Genomic DNA, 18,306 nt, shown 5'->3' on the forward strand with positions numbered 1-18,306 from the left:
AAGTTATTGTCTGTTTTTACCTGCATTGTTATCAATCTTTAATTTAATATTGTTTTTTGTATCAGTATGCTGCTGCTGGAGTATGTGAATTTCCCCTTGGGATTAATAAAGTATCTATTTATCTAGGAGCTTTTTATTTGGTCTCTGAAATGTGTAATATGCCAAATGATCAACTTAGGGCACTTGAGTAAGATAAATTATTTGTATTTATTCCTAATATTATTTTTAAGAATTTCTTAAATATTCACAGTAATTGCTTTATCTATGTCATTTCATTCAAAAGTAGTATTTACCTGATAGTCTCCCTTCAGTGCAAATTAGAATTGAGTGTTGATAAATACATAGTAAAGTTTTGGGGCTCTTTAATTTTACAATAGAATGGAATATAGTTTTAATCTGTCTCATCTTTTTTAATTCAGGATGACACTTACACAGAGAGTTACATAAGCACTATTGGTGTAGACTTCAAAATCCGAACAATTGAATTGGATGGAAAAACTATCAAGCTACAGATTGTAAGTAGTATGAAATTTACAGAAACCTAATATAACTCCTTGCAATTTATTATGTACCCCATTTTTTTTGTTTGTTTTGTTTGAGACATATCAAATATTATTTCGAGCTAATACTTTAGATAAAATTTAATTATTCCAAAATAAAGCCATTTATGGCCTTGAGTGGGCAACTTGCCAAATGTTTATTTAGTAACCACTCATTTTTGACTACTTTGATATATTGTATTATTGTTTTAAAAGCTAAACTTGTTTTTAATCCAGAATGTGAAAGCTGAATTCCAGTCCAAGTTATTTAGAATCATCTTCATGACTTTGGCAGCTAAGCATTTTTGTGAAGTTCTTACAAATTAGATAAAAGTATTAATTTGACACTGTAAATAGTACATAAATAAATCAATCAACTTTTTTTTAGTTTTTGGACATTACATTTTTGTTATTGCTGTATGGCATTAAACATCAAACAGCAATAAGTATTGATCACTAGAATACATCAGTTTATTTAATATTTTGTCCAATTTCTGACATACGCATTGACTTGCTGTACCCCAGCTTATTAAAAACAAAAGGATTGGCCATAACATTTTGTGATCAGGCCTCTGGCAACATATAAAACTTGACTGCAAGATACAAAAAAGATTGAAGACACTATGTAAAATTGTTGTTTGTCCCCAAGATACTTTGGTCTTGATTTACTGACATGGGCCCTGAGTGTGTTTGATCTTGTTTCGATGAAGAGATCACAATCTTTATGTGAATATAGATCTAAGTTATCCCTTTAACACAGCAAGGTTTTTAGCACCACCTTGGTGGTTGCACCTTGAGTAAATCGCTTAAATAATTTTGCATTTATTTTGTCATTCTTTACAGTGGGATACTGCTGGACAAGAGAGGTTTCGCACCATTACATCCAGTTATTACAGAGGTGCCCATGGAATAATCGTTGTCTATGATGTTACAGATCAAGTAAGAGTTTTATGAAGGGTGGGATGAGTCTTGGCCATTGTGGGTTTTTTTTTTTTTTTTTTGCAGTATTGTCTAATTAATTCAGTAACTTAGCTATGTATAGATTTTATGATAATATGACATCCTGTAATTAAATGTGTTATTTGCACAGATTATCTTCATGTTCATACTGTGACAGGATAGTGACTTTTTTTATCAAAGCATTAAATGTTCAGTTTTTTTGTATGTGTAATTGAGTAATACTGGACTTTTAGCCAAACTGTGTTTTTATTTAGTGTAGCTGATTAGCTGTGCAGTTGCCCATTGTGTGTTAAACTGTACTGTACAAGAATAAGTGAGCTTTGTTTACCTCAAGGATTCTTGCATAATAAAAAGATGTTATAGTCACGTCAGCTTCATATTTTAATCCAAAATGCAATGACCAATAATGTTTTTTATCTCAGGTATGTCATTTTTGCAGAAAAGAATTAATCATGAAACATCAGAAATCTGAATTTGTTGTTAGAGAGTGGTTAATACCTTTTTCTTGAAATCATCCATGTTTTTAAGAGGAGTAAAAGTTCTGTACTTAACAATTTAAGATTGAAAGAAGTTGGGGATGCATCAAAATATTGTAGTTCCTGGAGTTGGTACCTCAAGAAAAAAGGACAAAAAAAACCCTGGCCTAGAGATTTCACTTGACATTTAATCTCAAATTTGTCAATAGTCTGCTGTAGTTAAACATTGGCTTTGATTAATAGGTCTACTATTATAACTAATAATGCTTTGTGACTATAGTTAGCAGTAACCAAGATCATGCTCTGCTTTGCATCATTGACTTTATTGTAATGGGGGCCCTGACCAGATTGTATTACTTTTTTGGGAGAGTTTGTCTTAAACATTTTGAAACCCCAGATCTAAGCTGTTTTTTTAATGGTGGCTGAGAAAGATGTTCAAAGGACAAAATTGTTGATGCTTGTAAACTTAGTGTGGGCAAATTTTAATATCATAGATGTACATCATCCTTGTCACTTAAGAGCAAACCATGCCCGATGCTCCTGTTAAAAACGTTGGGCAGTATAATCTGCATCAAACTAATCCATGAATGTAAAACTTGACTTGCGTCCATGAATGAAACAAAATATAAACCATTAGCTACTGCCATTTATTGCAAAGTGGATTGCATCAAACTGTAGACCTCTAAATACAGCTGAAGATATATTACAGCGAAGTGTTTTTATGGTCCCGACAGTTTCCCAATATGACACGACTCTATAGAAATCTCGTTACTATGAAGTACATTCAGCAGATACTTTCATTACAACGAAGTGCCCAAAAGACCTTGAAATGCCTGAATGAATCATCCACAGAACAGTTAGTTCTGTGGTCGCAGCTCAGTTGTGCACAACGATCCCCAAGCAGAAACATTGTAACAAAAAAATTCTTTCTTCGAACTTTGCTTGTACTATTTTTTTGCTGTTTTTGTTTTCGGTGGTTTTCAGTGATACCTTTTGCTTATTGCTTGTCAACATTTGAAAAACATCCATTGGAATTTAAGTCATTTTCACCTACCTATAGAAACAGCAGACACGAAAAAACGATAACAGTTCATATTAGGAAAAAAAAAAAAAACGTTTAATTTTTGCAGCTCTCGATTGTTACAATAAGAAAAAAGACGTTGCAAGTGAATTTGGAATTTCGACATCGACACTGTCAACTTTCTTGAAAGACCAAGCAAAAAAAAGAAGAAAAATCTCGGGTTGCAAATGTATGCGAACTGCTGCATTTGAAAACGTTGAAAAAGCTGTTTTTATGTGATTCTGTGATACTCATTCAAGAAACATTCCTATTAATGTGGCACTCATTCAAGAAAATGTGAGGTTTCTAAACTCTCTTGGGACCTCCCCCAACTGGACAACACGCCGAAGAGCGTCCCGAAGTGCGATCATCCTGCGTCTGTGGAAGACTGTTTGTTCTCAGCTCTGCTGAGTCTCTCTGCTAAAGCAAACTCGATGGGTGATGCAAGGAACATTGTAAATGCAGAGAACAGGATTATTTAGCCACTAACCTGTCCACGACCCTGCCTGACTGCTGTGTCTGTGTATAGGAGAGTGGCAGATCCCGCTACAATAAATAAACGTGCTGTTCCTGTTTCAAGCTGAATAAAGCGGTTTTTTTCTAAAGTACTGAGACTCAGCCTCATGTTTTGGGGTGTAAGACAGGGACTTACAGCGTGACTCCAACCTTTTAGCAGTCATTTCTGTGGCGCTTCACTGCACCACTGTGAGGCTGCTGTTGCCCTGCCCCAGCAACGGACAAACAGTCTTACACAGACGCGGCCACCACGCTTCGGGACTCACTTCAGTGTGACGTTCCCGTTGGGTGTGGGGGGGGGGATCCCAAAAGAGTTCAGAAACCTCACAATAGGAGGAAGAAGAAAAGGATGAGTCAGCTTCTGACTGATAACTGTGCTGCCCACAACATGCTTCCCGCATTTAGATTATTAATGTTCACGTTGAATTCCTCCCACCCAATTGCACAGCAGTGCTTTAGCCATTGGATTTGGACATCATTCGCACCCTGAAAGTGTTATCGCAAGGAAATACTGAGAAAAATTCTCGTCCGCATAACTTGTAGACAGAAGAAGAAAAGAAGCTATTGAAATGATTGCAGACGCCTGGATGCAAGTTAAAGAAAGCACTATAGCACAAATACAGAATCTCATTACAACGAAATTTTCATTAACAAAATATTTTTTAGGTCCCTGGAAGTACGTTGTAACGGAATTTTACCTGTATAAGAAAAGATCAGTGAAAATTTAAAAGTAATTTAATCAGAACTGATTTACACTCCATTACTGTGGATTAGATTTTGCAGGCTTGAGAATGTTGTGCTATGATCAGTAATTTTAGGTTGTCTCAACTTTTTTTTTTTTTTTTTTTTTTCCCTCCTTCCATTCATTCTCATCAGGAGTCATACAACAATGTGAAACAGTGGTTGCAAGAAATTGATCGTTATGCCAGTGAAAATGTTAACAAGCTGCTAGTGGGAAACAAATGTGATCTGACAACAAAAAAAGTTGTTGACTATACCACAGCTAAGGTAAGAAATGTGCTCATTTAACACAGGCACACACATTTATTTATTACTAGATTAGATTGCTCTACTAAATCTTTAGCAATTTTCCAAGTTTTTACTCTCATATATTAGATGATGTAGCCATACCTCAGCTATTGACTTTTGAACCCAGTTGTTCTAGTACCAGGTAGAAGTTTTTAGATATCATGTTGGTCTCTTTTAAAGATGATTTACATATTGTTTTTGTTCTTAATACTTGACTGCCAGGTCTGCTACAAACTTTCCTGCCTGTCAAGATGTTGGTTTATATCGACATCATGAAATCAAAAAATTTCTTTTCAGTTCTGTTAATGTCCAGTACAAGTCAGTCAGCACAGAGTGCATATTTTGTTTATGTACATGTTATAAAATGATAAAATGGGGCAGGATAGGAGGAGTCAATGGAATACAGTAAATATTTTTTTTTCAGGTGAAAGGAAAGTTAAGGTATGGTATTTTCAAAGAAAGTGTGGTGGTTGTGCAAGATTCTAACATTTGGAGCCAGTTTGACACAAAAGATGCTCCTAGTATTTCAGTGCTATTTGGTGAAGCACAATAGAATAAACGTATCGATCCAAAAATGGAAGCTCAGGCCTATATCAGTGCTCTCACTGTTTGAAAAACTGATTATTACAGCATATATGCACATTGTATGAGACTGGTTGTTAATGTTGACTTAGGGTCCACTTTCAAATATTCAGTATGGCTTTTACTATTAATGACTGGGCTATGGCATGAAGTTAATAAATAAAAGTACACCCTAACTATAGTTAAATATGATGGAGCTTAGGTCTTGAATGTATTAAGGGAAATTGGAGGATTACCAGTGCTTTTTAGAGCAAAATATGCTGCCAAGAGTTATAAAGTCTTGGTATGGGTCGAAGGTCATGGGTTCTCAAGCAGAGGAATAACCCAAAGCACATATTCAGAAACAAAAGAATGGTTAAAATGGAAAGATAGACTTGTTAAACTGCACAGCAGAGTCCTAAACTCAAACTGTGTGCACACCTTCATAATCTGCTATCGGTAAAAGGAATCCTACAAACATTGAAGAGCCTACAACATGTTTAAAGTTAAGAGTTGGAGAAGGATGGCTACAAGACATGTTTGGAAGTTGACTGTCATCAACGCCAAATGTTGTGCAACCAGGTATTAGAATAGGGTGCTTTTAATATTATCTACGTCTTATTTTGATTTTCTTCTGTGGGGGGAAAAAAGCCTACATACAAGTTGAACAGAAATCTTTTTGTAGTGTAACTTTGGACATCATGTTAAAATATTCTGATGGTCAAAAGTTGGTACTTTTACAGTTTTTTCCTAAGATCTTGTATGTAATATCCCTAAAATCCAAGGGTATCAGTAATATTGACCACAATTGTGTATGTGTCAATGTTTCGTAAACATGCCTTATGAATTTATATCTAAAGAGGGACGTGCTAGGCTTGCAGTGTAAGAATTCTAAACTGTTTCATTTAATAATGAGTAGCACTATTAAAAATATGAAATCCATTCAAATTGAGTCTTAATTTTATGAAGCTGCTAGTAGTGTTAGTTTTTAACCTGAGACATCTCATTACATGGTGAATAATATGTAAAGGTTTTTCATATGAAATGTCTCCTTAACTTCTGACAGTCATTGCGTGCTTTCTCTTAAACATTTAACTGCTATGTTATCTCTAAAAATTTTAATGTTGTGATATTATATGATATTACAGGAATTATTGAATCATGGGTAAATAAAAAAAGTTCAGTATAGGAAATGAGAAGGTGTAGTGCCATATCAAAAAAGATATACAAGTTCAAAAGATCAACACAAAAGATGGTAACATGTCTGTCACTTTTGGCTAAATTAGTAAGGAAGTAGTCTAGATATTTTAACAATTAGATCTTAAATTGTGATGTTGCTAAAAAAAAGTGTTGAATATGTGTGTCTAATTAAGCATCTCGGAGCAGGATTTGTTTTATTTAGAAGACAAAGACCAATGGTTAAATGTCCATCCTTGGTTCAATTGTTGAGTTGAACAATCAGAGCAAACCCCTCACACTGGACTCCACTAAGCTTGATGACATGCAAGTTTAGCTACTGAGAATCTCTGGTGTTATACAAATTTTTAAGGACATGCAGCATTGATAATCGGCTTGAGGCAAGGGTCATTTTTTAGATCTTTGTTGGTGTAACAAATTGTCAGATCTTGAGAATAAAAAATGTAAAGTCATTTGGAATGCTGTGTGATTATATTGTATGCTGCAATTAATGTGCTACTAGTCATTTCTCCCACTCTTTTATGTTTAGCTGTACTGCTTAATTGAACACTGGACTGTCTATATCTGTTCTGTACTAGGGGGCTTCGCTCGCCAACCCCTGGCGTTGGGACATGAGAAAGAGTCAGATGTATGAATTAGATATAGAATAGTGTGCAGCTTTGGATGATGCCCATAGAAATAACAAATAGAGTGTTTGTCATATATTAATGTTTTATTGGAATATTTCTTTGTATACAACATTAGTAGTAAAGATGGTGTCTTGTCCTTGAATGAGTCTTCCTTGGAATGGATTATTTATAATTTTAACTTTAACGTCAGATGAACGGCGAACACGTGAGAAGGCAACATAAAGTTGTCCATGTCCAAAAACGGGTTCAGAGAGGTAGATGCCAACCTTGTCCATGGTTTGTCCTTGTGATTTGTTGGTGGTCATGGCAAATGCAGGTTTAATGGGGAACTGTCGGCGTTTCAATGTAAAAGGTAATTCTAGCTCAGAACTTGTAAGGTCAATTCTAGGAATGAGAACAGTATTGTTAGCATGTGATCCTGTAAGAACTGTCGCTTGAATAACATTGCGTGTCATGGTGTTGACGACTAACCGTGTGCCATTGCATAAACCCTGTTTTGTGTTATATTTTTTGGACATAATATAGTGCGTTGTGTTAACAGGGGTATTTGGTCTAATGTGATTGCTGTTCCAAATATCTCTTTTACTAAGTCGTCTGAGATAAAGGATTGTGGAATGGAAATAATATCTGGGTGAAGTCCATCTGTATTTGTGAGTGTACCATTTCCCAGTTGTATTAGCCAACTGTTATATTCTGGATCTGGACATCGCATGTTTTGTACCAACTGTATTGTTTTAAAGCAATGCCAATTGTCTGCGTATTTTAAGGTGGACTGAACAATAGCTGAGCGCATGGCATGTGGAACAATAGCTAAGCATTGTCTAAAATCTCCTCCTAATAAAAGAACTTTTCCTCCAAAGGGAATATTATTATTCATAAACGTTTGTAGAAGTTTATCAATGGTGTTGAGTAAGTGACTGGATGCCATTGTACATTCATCAATAATTATCAGTTTTGCAAGACGGATGTCTCGGGCATTGCTACTGTGAATGTTCATAGTGGATACTGATGTCTCTGTGATTGGGACCGGTATTTTGAATATTGAGTGACATGTACGACCATTTATTAACAGATTTGCTGCCACTCCGGAGGATCGCAGTCACTGTTAATATGTTTCCTTTTCTGCAGTTGAACGGTTAATAGTGCTTTATTGTAAGGAGATCCACCAATGCTGACACCTATGCTGTCTAGTGTGAAGGTGTTGACGTTCACTTTAGAATATGTGGCTTTGGGTGTCACTTCTTATGGATGTGTGTGTGTGTGTGGGTGGGGGGGGGGGGGGGGGTGAGGATTGTTGTTGCGCGAGCGTCTTCTTTCTTTTTGTGTTCCTGTGTCTTGTTTGAATCCCCCTCTTTGTGTGTGTCCCGTCCGTTGCTTGTAGGGTCTGTGGGGTGGGCTTCGCTCGCCAACCCCTGGTGTTGGGAATGACAAAGAGCGTGATGTATGAATGAGATATAGAATAGTGTGACTGTGTAGATGATGCAAATAGAAATCAAACAATAAAGTGTGTGGCACAGTGTAAAGGTTTATTTGAAAATTTCTTTGTACACGCCGTTTAAGTGTAAAAGGTAATTCCAGCTCAGAACTTGTAAGGTCATTTAAGATGGTTATTGTTGTGATCAGAGTCAAGTTTGTCAGAGCTTAGAAAGAGTTGTGTCTCTCCAGGAAGTTATGGAATGACTTGGGTATTTATGTTTTCCACATTAATATTTTTTGGACATAATATAGTGCGTTGTGTTAAAAGGGGCATTTGGTCTAATGAGATTGCTGTTCCAAATGTCTCTGTAACTAAGTCGTCGCAGATAAAGGCTTGAGGAATTGTAATAATATGTGGCTGAAGTCCTTCTGTATGGGTGAGTGTACCATCTCTCAGTTGTAATAAGCAATTGTTATGATCTGGTTCTGGACATCGTATCTTTTTTACTAACTGTATCTTTTGAAAGTAATGCCAATTGTCTGCGTATTTTAAGGTGCACTGAGCAATAGCTGAGTGCATGGCATCTGGAAGAATAGCTAATCACTGTCTAAAATCTCCTCCTCACAAAAGTACCTTTCCTCCAAATGGAATATTATTATTCATAAACGTTTGTAGAAGTTTATGAATGGTGTTGAGTAAGTGACTTCATGTCATTGAACATTCATCAATAAACAACATTTTTTCAAGACGGATGTCACGTGCAGTGCCACCGTTAATGTTCATAGTGGATACCGATTTGTAGGATCTAATGCAGTTGATAAAGATTTAACTTTCAGGTACATCGTCAGTTATAAGCTTCTGTAGATATTCAGTATATGAATGTAAAGAAGGCAGTCTAATTTGACCCTTTTGTCAACAACGTGTAAATGTATTACTTGTATTGCCAGTTGTTTCTTCAGGGAAGTGAACTGAATGACAATGATTGCAAATGACATTCATTAATCCGTATGAATTTTCCTGGTGTATGTTTTGCTTGTGCCGTTTGAGAGGCGCGTTGTTGCATGTGTAGTATTTGGGACGTGTTGTTTTGGAGCTGTAATCGATTTGCCTGTGCTGTGTGAGAAGCCCGTTGTAGCCTTCGCTGCCATTAACGTATGTCTGAGACGGGAGGTGTTTCGTTTTGAATCCGTGCCTGTTGCGATGCAACACTTTGATTGATAGATTGCGTAATGTGGATCTAGGATGTAGATTTGTGCATATTTGCGTTGTTGATTTGTTTCAGGGTGCACTGTTCCAATGCGATGCAGTATTTGTGCACATATGCGAAAGCAGTATGGTCCATTGGCTTTTGGTGGCCTGATATTATATATATCAAAAGCATATGCAAAAGCAAATGAACTATTGTAGGATCTAATGCAGTTCATAAAGTTTTTACTTTTAGGTACATCGTTAGTTAGAAGCTTTAGTTGAGCTTTGCGTTTTTGGAGTCGAGACATTTTTTCTTATGGATGTGTGGGGGGGATCGTTGTTGCGCGAGCGTTTTGTTTCTTTTTGTGTTCCTGTGTCTTGTTGAATCCCCCTCTTTGTGTGTGTCCCGTCCCTTGCTTGTAGGGTCTGTGGGGTGGTTTTGTGTTCTTTTTTTTGGTCTTCCATGGGCTTGTTGAATTCCCCTCTTGGTGTGTGTCCCGTCCCGTGCCTGTAGGGTGGCGGGGGTATGGTCGTGCCTTGCTATTGTGCGCTCGTCTGTTCTTTTTTTTTGGTGTGTTTAGTTTCGTGTGCAATGTGTTTCGTGCTTTCCCCTCGTTTGAGTGCTCTTTAATGTTTTTTTTCCTTATTTTGGTGCTTGTTGAGCCTCATTTTTGTGACTCCTTTCTGTATGTGCTCACTCCTGTTTTCTGTGCTCTTGTCGGACTCTTTTTGCGCCTGCGTCTCTCGTGGACCCTCATCCGCCTCTCTCGCCCTCTTTTGTCCGCCTTTCTCGGGTCCTCAGCCGACTCTCGCGGACTGTTTGTTGCGCCGGCGCAGTACGTCTTTTTGCAGCTACGGCCCATGGCCGGATGTGCCTGCGTCCATCATCCGGTTTAGCATTCTCGGTTAGTAATATGGATACCGCAGTATTTAGTTCAATTAGAATAATTCTTTTCTTGATGAAGTAGTTTTGAAGGCTGCATATTAAGGTGTTACTTACTTTTACAATGTTAAATATATAGTCTCTTGCAAAAGCTCTTGACTGCGGCATCCAAGCTAGATACAGTGGGTACGGGAAAGTATTCAGACCCCCTTCAATTTTTCACTCTTTGTTATATTGCAGCCATTTGCTAAAATCATTTAAATTAATTTTTTTCCTCATTAATGTACACACAGCACCCCATATTGACAGACAAAAAAAAGAATTTTTGAAATTGTTGCAGATTTATTAAAAAAGAAAAACTGAAATATCACATGGTCCTAAGTATTCAGACCCTTTGCTGTGACACTCATATATTTAACTCAGGTGCTTTCCATTTCTTCTGATCATCCTTGAGATCACCTTCATTTGAGTCCAGCTGTGTTTGATTATACTGATTGGACTTGATTAGGAAAGCCACACACCTGTCTATATAAGACCTTACAGCTCACAATGCATGTCAGAGCAAATGAGAATCATGAGGTCAAAGGAACTGCCTGAAGAGCTCAGAGACAGAATTGTGGAAAGGCACAGATCAGGCCATGGTTACAGAAAAATTTCTGCTGCACTTAAGGTTCCCAAGAGCACAGTGGCCCTCATAATCCTTAAATGGAAGACGTTTGGGACGACCAGAACCCTTCCTAGAGCTGGCCGTCCGGCCAAGCTGAGCTACCGGGGGAGAAGAGCCTTGGTGAGAGAGGTAAAGAAGAACCCAAAGATCACTTTGGCTGAGCTCCAGAGATGCAGTCAGGAGATGGGAGAAAGTTGTAGAAAGTCAACCATCACTGCAGCCCTCCACCAGTCAGGGCTTTATGGCAGAGTGGCCTGTCGGAAGCCTCTCCTCAGTGCAAGACACATGACAGCCCGCATGGAGTTTGCTAAAAGACACCTGAAGGACTCTGAGATGGTGAGAAATAAGATTCTCTGGTCTGATGAGACCAAGATAGAACTTTTTGGCCTTAATTCTAAGCGGTATGTGTGGAGACAACCAGGCACTGCTCATCACTTGTCCAATACAGTCCCCACAGTGAAGCATGGCGGTGGCAGCATCATGCTGTGGGGGGTGTTTTTTCAGCTGCAGGGACAGGACGACTGGTTGCAATCGAGGGAAAGATGAATGCGGCCAAGTACAGGGATATCCTGGACAAAAACCTTCTCCAGAGTGCTAAGGACCTCAGACTGGGCCGAAGGTTTACCTTCCAACAAGACAATGACCCTAAGCACACAGCTAAAATAACGAAGGAGTGGCTTCACAACAACTCTGTGACTGTTCTTGAATGGCCCAGCCAGAGCCCTGACTTAAACCCAATTGAGCATCTCTGGAGAGACCTAAAAATGGCTGTCCACCAACGTTTACCATCCAACCTGACAGAACTGGAGAGGATCTGCTAGGAGGAATGGCAGAGGATCCCCAAATCCAGGTGTGAAAAACTTGTTGCATCTTTCCCAAGAAGACTCATGGCTGTATTAGCTCAAAAGGGTGCTTCTACTAAATACTGAGCAAAGGGTCTGAATACTTAGGACCATGTGATATTTCAGTTTTTCTTTTTTAATAAATCTGCAACAATTTCAAAAATTCTTTTTTTTTGTCTGTCAATATGGGGTGCTGTGTTTACATTAATGAGGAAAAAAATTAATTTAAATGATTTTAGCAAATGGCTGCAATATAACAAAGAGTGAAAAATTGAAGGGGGTCTGAATACTTTCCGTACCCACTGTATATCTTGATTTGGACACCTTCTTTACGGAAAGTATATGCGAGCTCTTCTTAAGTAGTGGGCGCACCATTTCAAGAGACCAAACTTAAAGCTGCTAACGTTTTATAATTTTTGTGAAATCCCACTAAATTATATTGCTGTACGCTGATTATCTGAAATGGAAACAACAAATCACTAGCTGGGTACTGTATTTGTGTCCACATTTATCTTGATGCTTTTGTTGGTGCACCATTATAGATTTATTTAAAACTTAGTTTTCTTTGTGTACTATTGGTTTTCAAAAAATCAATCAATTTTTATTTCTGTTTTCACAGGAATTTGCAGACTCTCTGGCAATCCCTTTCTTAGAAACAAGTGCCAAGAATGCCACCAATGTGGAACAGGCCTTCATGACAATGGCGGCAGAGATAAAGAAACGCATGGGCCCAGGAGCAACTGCTGCTGGAGACAAGCCTAATGTAAAAATTGACAGCACTCCTGTGAGGCAGTCTGGTGGTAGCTGCTGTTAAAACACAATGAAAACAGTTCCTTGCTCTCTCTCTTTCACCTGGAAGAATGATGGATGAGGTTGGAAGGGTGGGTTTGGGATGACATGGGTAATGAGAAAATGTGGCTTGGACAGCATCAAACTGAAAAAAACAGAAGAGGGAAGTGACAAAGTTAATGGCAATATATTTGTCTTAATTTTTTTTTCTCTTTTGGGTTATTCCTGTTGTGTGTGCGTTTTTATTTTTTATTACAGTTTCCTAACTATTGCTTGTCCTTGAAGCCTAAAGCATATTATCATTGCTGTCTGATGGCTTCCTCACTTCAGGCCTTTTTGTTTCAGAAGGGAATGTGGAAAGACTGGTCTCCAAGCATGGGCCGGATATGAACTCCTGGTTCCCTTCCAGTCAGCTATTGCTTGTTTGCAATGAAGCACACCACAGATTGTAGTTTCTGTTTTATTTTGAATTTCAGTTTGGCTGTTTTTGTCCAAAAGCATTACTACTTGTGAATTTCTCTGCATTGCTTTATGAAGCTGTGATAGTTTTTGCTTCTATAACTCATGTTCAAGCTCCTTTTTTATCTCCTTTTGGAATATCTCCTTCATATTGATGGCCTGCTGCTTACTGTAAGTATTGCAATGACTGTAACCATGAAAGAAATTCATGCTTTGCAGATCATGCTTTTTACCATCCTTCTGAAACACTTCAAATAACCTTACATCCTCTAAAAAAAAAAAAAAAAACTCCACTTTTTCTGTCAAACTATTGCAGTTACCACATTTGTAGGCGCTCTGCAAACAGAGCGCCTTAGTTGTGTTTTTCATCGACAAAAATACACTGCTTGCCCCTTATTATTGCTTTATTTGGGTTCTTTCAATGGCTGCAGGTTTCTTATGTACAAATATACAGTTGTAAAATAAAAAGTAAGTTACTTGTTAACATGATTACTAAAGGCGATTGACATTTCTTTAACAATGTTTCATTGAAGTCTGTGCAAGTATATCGTATGTTATCCTGAGGAAGCATCTGTTTTCTCAACCTCACCTTGTTTTTTTAATGTGTGTCATTTGCACACATACTTTGTTTAAAGTTATAGATAAACTAAGAATTAAATCTATTGGGGTTCAGCTTTAAGCTTGCAGCCAGTGGATTTTCAGCTCCCTGCATCCATGTTTGTGATTCTGTCATCCTGTATCAGAAATATAAAGCTCCTTTCTGGATACCTCTTCTATCAGTGCCTCACTGCTCAAGAGTGCCTGTGCTGGCTGGTGGACTTATTAAACACATGATTTTGAAAGATATTTATACTTTGCTTTTGTGCTGCAGTGCAATATCTGGTAATTGTTCAGGTGGCAACAGAAAACTGGCCAGCCAATCTGTAGATCAGAGTATTGCAGTGAGAGTGAAATTGAACCATTGTGACAGCTCATGATGTGCTTCACTAGTGGCTTCGGATGGCTTCCTGTATACTTCTATTTTATACTTTTCTCAGTATTCTTTTGAAGACTTCTGTTATGCGTGTGATAGGTTCATTGAACGTATCATTAAAAATCTAATTTGCCTTTATAAATTGCAAGGGAGACCCATATCTACCCAAATTCATTTTTATAAATTGAAGTCTCTTGTCTAAAAGGTAGCCTGATTTTAGTGTAATGGAAAAAATCTAGGTATGCTTTTATTTTTTCCAGTGTGACTATATGCATTATCAAAAAATTGAATTGCCTTTAATTATTTATATTAAAAAAAAAAAAAACACTCACACACACACACCCTGCACCTCCTGCACTAGAGTATGCTACTCTTATAGGGTAGGGATACTAGTTTAGATAGTGGATATGATAGTGGAACTTAATAATGCACTTAGTAGCTTATTAAGTTTCATTACCTCTCTCAGGAGGGTCGCAGTATAGAAACATAATTGGAAAAACCCAAAGTAAATTGAGCATTGCCAGTTAATTAGACTCACTATTTAAAATAAACATCAAATTACAATACGTGTCCTACATAGACCCACAGAACACAGTATGAAGTTTGATCCACTGCATAAGAGATTTTTCAACGCTTTTTTGTGAATTTTTTTTTTTTTTTTGCTTTTTTCTCCCAGTCAAAGGTTTTTATTTGTCAGACATATCTGATATCAATATTACAAACAATTTCAACTTTATACTTTCCATCTTCATCCTCCAAGCAAAATTTTGAGAAAAGTCTTAGTTTAGCAGATGTTATCTTGAGTTACCTGACTTAACCTTTTGTAGAATACCAAATTATATTTTAATTCCCTTGAGAAAATAACAGCGTGACACAGACTAGTTAGGTAAGATGTAGTGATTAGAAGGGTGATTAAAATGTAGTTTTGTTTGTTTAATTCCAGACACTGGCACTTTTTTGGCTCAGATTACGGGGGGGGGGGGGGGGGGGGGGGGGGTTTCTGTTATCCAATATATTTTTAATTTAAGCTTTGTGATATTTGATTAATTTGTATAAGATTAAATAGAGTATATTTAACTTCAGAGTTCCAGTGAGGCGTTGCTATGTTCAAATGGAGCAGCATGGCTGATGGCAATAATATAACCTCCCAGGTTTAGCCTTGTCCCTAGAATATTAAATTTACACAAGTCCAGATGTACTCTAAAGCTGATGTCTTTTGCTTTTTTGTGAATGGTACACCATTCCCATTTATACTCCTTGTTAATTTTAGTTTATAGGGTTTTGACATCCTTGGTTGGGATTGCAACAGTTCCACCTTAACTTTTTATTGCATCTTTTTATACAAGCTTTCTATCCCTGTGGGAGGGTATATTTTGTCTTTAAAGATATTCTTAATTTATTCGAATAATGTCACTATATTTGCCATTTTCTAGACCAAAATTTCCTCCAGAAAAACTGGGGGGCTTTTTATAATGTTCAGCAAAATATCATTTTGTTCAAGTATTCTCCCGGCTTAATATTCCATTAGTTTTCTGTGCATTCAGGTACCTATTTTGCCTGTTTACATTTGACTCGCGAAAGGAGATGCTGTGGCCTCAGAATGTTGTATTTTTTATATATTATTTTAATATGTTAATATACGCTGTAGTCATTCCTATAAGTTCATATCCTTCAGTTAAAATTTACTGATTAACAAGTTAATATTTCACATTCTTCTAGGGAAATATTACCAGCTGGTATACTGATTTCATACTGTATTCCTCAAATAACCAAACCATTCAAACAAAGTAAATTCTCTTATGTTGAAGTTTATTTTCACGAACTGTCACTTTTTTTTTTTTAGCACCCCAGTTATATTTTATATACTAACATTTATTGTTGGACCTTGAGATAAATACATTTTAGACAAATGTGTTGGAGTAAGTAGCTGCTGCTTATATGTAAACTCACACAGCAGAGCCCACACTGACCACTTCTGCTGTTCATTAGTTTTCCTCACTGTATATAAGTTTAGGCAGTAGGATGTGTTTAACCATTTTTAATTAATCCGCGTCAACTCTGCAGTATTTTACCCTGTCTGCCGCTAAGATCATAAAATCATATAGCATTGGAGACAAAATGGAAATTGGCAATTTCATTTCAGACATTTATTTTTTAGAGAAGAATGTCAGCCATATCTTTGGCAGGTTCTTTAATGTTAATTTTATCCACTAATTTCTCAGTACAGTTACGTTTTTGTGTGGGAGTTTTTGTGGGTTAACTTCTTAAAAACACTTTTGAGAGCTACAGTATGTGCAAAACCTTTTTACATTTAGTTCTTCTATAGCACTGTTGTGAGAAATGGTTAATGTGCAGTATGGAAGAAATTGTAATGGGAGACCACCACTTCATTTTTATATTCAAATTGATTACTATTTGAACAGTCCCCCACATCTATTTCAAGGAGTTCTTCTTTTTACTGGCTATTTTGTGCAGCTTCAGATATGGGTCTAGCAGTGGCATGAATATTAAAATACAACTTTGGAACCATAAATGCAGTTTCTTTTTATAGCTGAAACAAAAAGCTATTTTGCACTTCTGACTAGAGATTCAACTCGGGTCACTTCTACTGTTCTTTTGTACACTTCCTTCAGTTCTCTGTTTCCAGATAAGAAATGTTTCTAATGTTTTGCATTGACTATATTGGGGATTTAGTTATTTTTTGTTTTGTTCTTGTCATTCAAAAAAGCTGTTTAAAATTTAGAACAAAGAAAATCTTAAGCCTCATGCCTGGGAAGCCCTTTGTAATAGAATGTAATTTGTGCGTATTGACAAACTTTTTTTTTTTCTTGTTTGTCTTATAAGGTAATATATATTAATAAATATACTTTGGATTAAAACAGTACCAAATTGATTTTCAACGCTGCTTTTACTGCTTTAAAAGTATTGGTAGCATTGACATAACCCTTCGCTTCATCTGAGTGTGAACCAAGGGCTGTTGGGGTTTCAGTGGACAAGGCTTGGAAAACTGTACGTCTTTGAACTGGAGTAAAGTTTATCGAAGAAAGATGCATTTTTATTGCAACAGAAGACCAAATAACTTTGAAGTCTTTATACCTTAAAATTTCAGTGTTCTTTGTGTGAGGGAAAATGCAGCAGTTGAATGAACTGAAATTATTTGAAGGACTGTCCTGATTTTGCATGGATTTGGAGCAGTTTTAGTAAATTTGAAGAACTTGTGATTTTTTGTTCCTGGGATCAGTGGATGGAGAGGGAGGGTGAAATGGTATACCTTATTCTTAATTGTAAAGTTCTAACAAATTTGTTATTGCAAAGTATTTATCTCTTTACCCCCATTTTCCGAACACTAATTGTTCATGTAAAGAAAACATTGTTGCACAGTATAATGGGTTTTAAAAATAAATACTCCTGTGATTATTACACACAAAGTGTTACTTTTAGCATCTGAGGTTTTCTCTGTTTTGATTTTATAATAATGTATTATTGTTGTTCTCCAGTCGTCTGTTTTCTGAGTGAAAGAACCTACAATTCAGTAATAACCAAGCCAGCAATTATTAAGAGTATTAACAGGACAGACTGTTGATAATGGTGTGTGGGGTGTTTTTCCTGGCAGTACAACAAGGAGGAAGAGGAGGTTGGGAGTCCGTGCTGATTACAGCGTGTTGCCGCACACACCACACGCCAAACCACCTGGATTGGGACCCGAGTGCAGCAGGTGACACCTCAGCACCACACTTGAACAGTGGAAGGTTTTTTTATGGTGACAGGGGTGCCAACCCCCAAGTTTAGTGGCAGGATTGGCTCTCCAGTCACTGTTTTTATTAAAAAAAAAAAAAAAAACTCTCACTGTTAAATACTCCTAACTAATCTGAACATGCAGCCCATCATTACAACAGCATACAACACCTCATGTCACAAGGTTCTGGAAAATGACAGTGAATTCAACTTTGTGTAGGCTGTCCGTTCACCATTATCACAATATGGTCAAAACATCTATGAAGTAAAATGGAATGAGCTATTCAGGCTAAAGAATTTACAATAACCTGTGATTCACGTCTGATCATCATTTTGGTCTATACTGTGATGAGTTCTGGATGTCCTGGGGGAAAAATGGGGGGGGG

At 37.1% G+C, this 18,306-nt stretch overlaps 1 protein-coding gene across 1 annotated transcript in view; it reads left to right on the top strand.

Annotated features, from left to right (window-relative positions):
• Positions 1 to 17,613, top strand: part of rab1ba (zRAB1B, member RAS oncogene family a) — a 48,874-nt gene extending 31,261 nt beyond the window's left edge. Inside the window, exons 3-6 of the mRNA XM_028803007.2 lie at positions 420 to 515; positions 1,383 to 1,478; positions 4,428 to 4,559; positions 12,584 to 17,613. Of these exons, the coding sequence (XP_028658840.1) occupies positions 420 to 515; positions 1,383 to 1,478; positions 4,428 to 4,559; positions 12,584 to 12,778 (519 nt within the window). The 3' untranslated portion in view covers positions 12,779 to 17,613. The remainder of the gene's footprint in view (positions 1 to 419; positions 516 to 1,382; positions 1,479 to 4,427; positions 4,560 to 12,583) is intronic.
• Positions 17,614 to 18,306: the final 693 nt, after the last annotated feature.

Source organism: Erpetoichthys calabaricus, chromosome 1 (assembly GCF_900747795.2).
Source record: "Erpetoichthys calabaricus chromosome 1, fErpCal1.3, whole genome shotgun sequence".
Classification (NCBI taxonomy): Eukaryota; Metazoa; Chordata; class Cladistia; order Polypteriformes; family Polypteridae; genus Erpetoichthys; species Erpetoichthys calabaricus.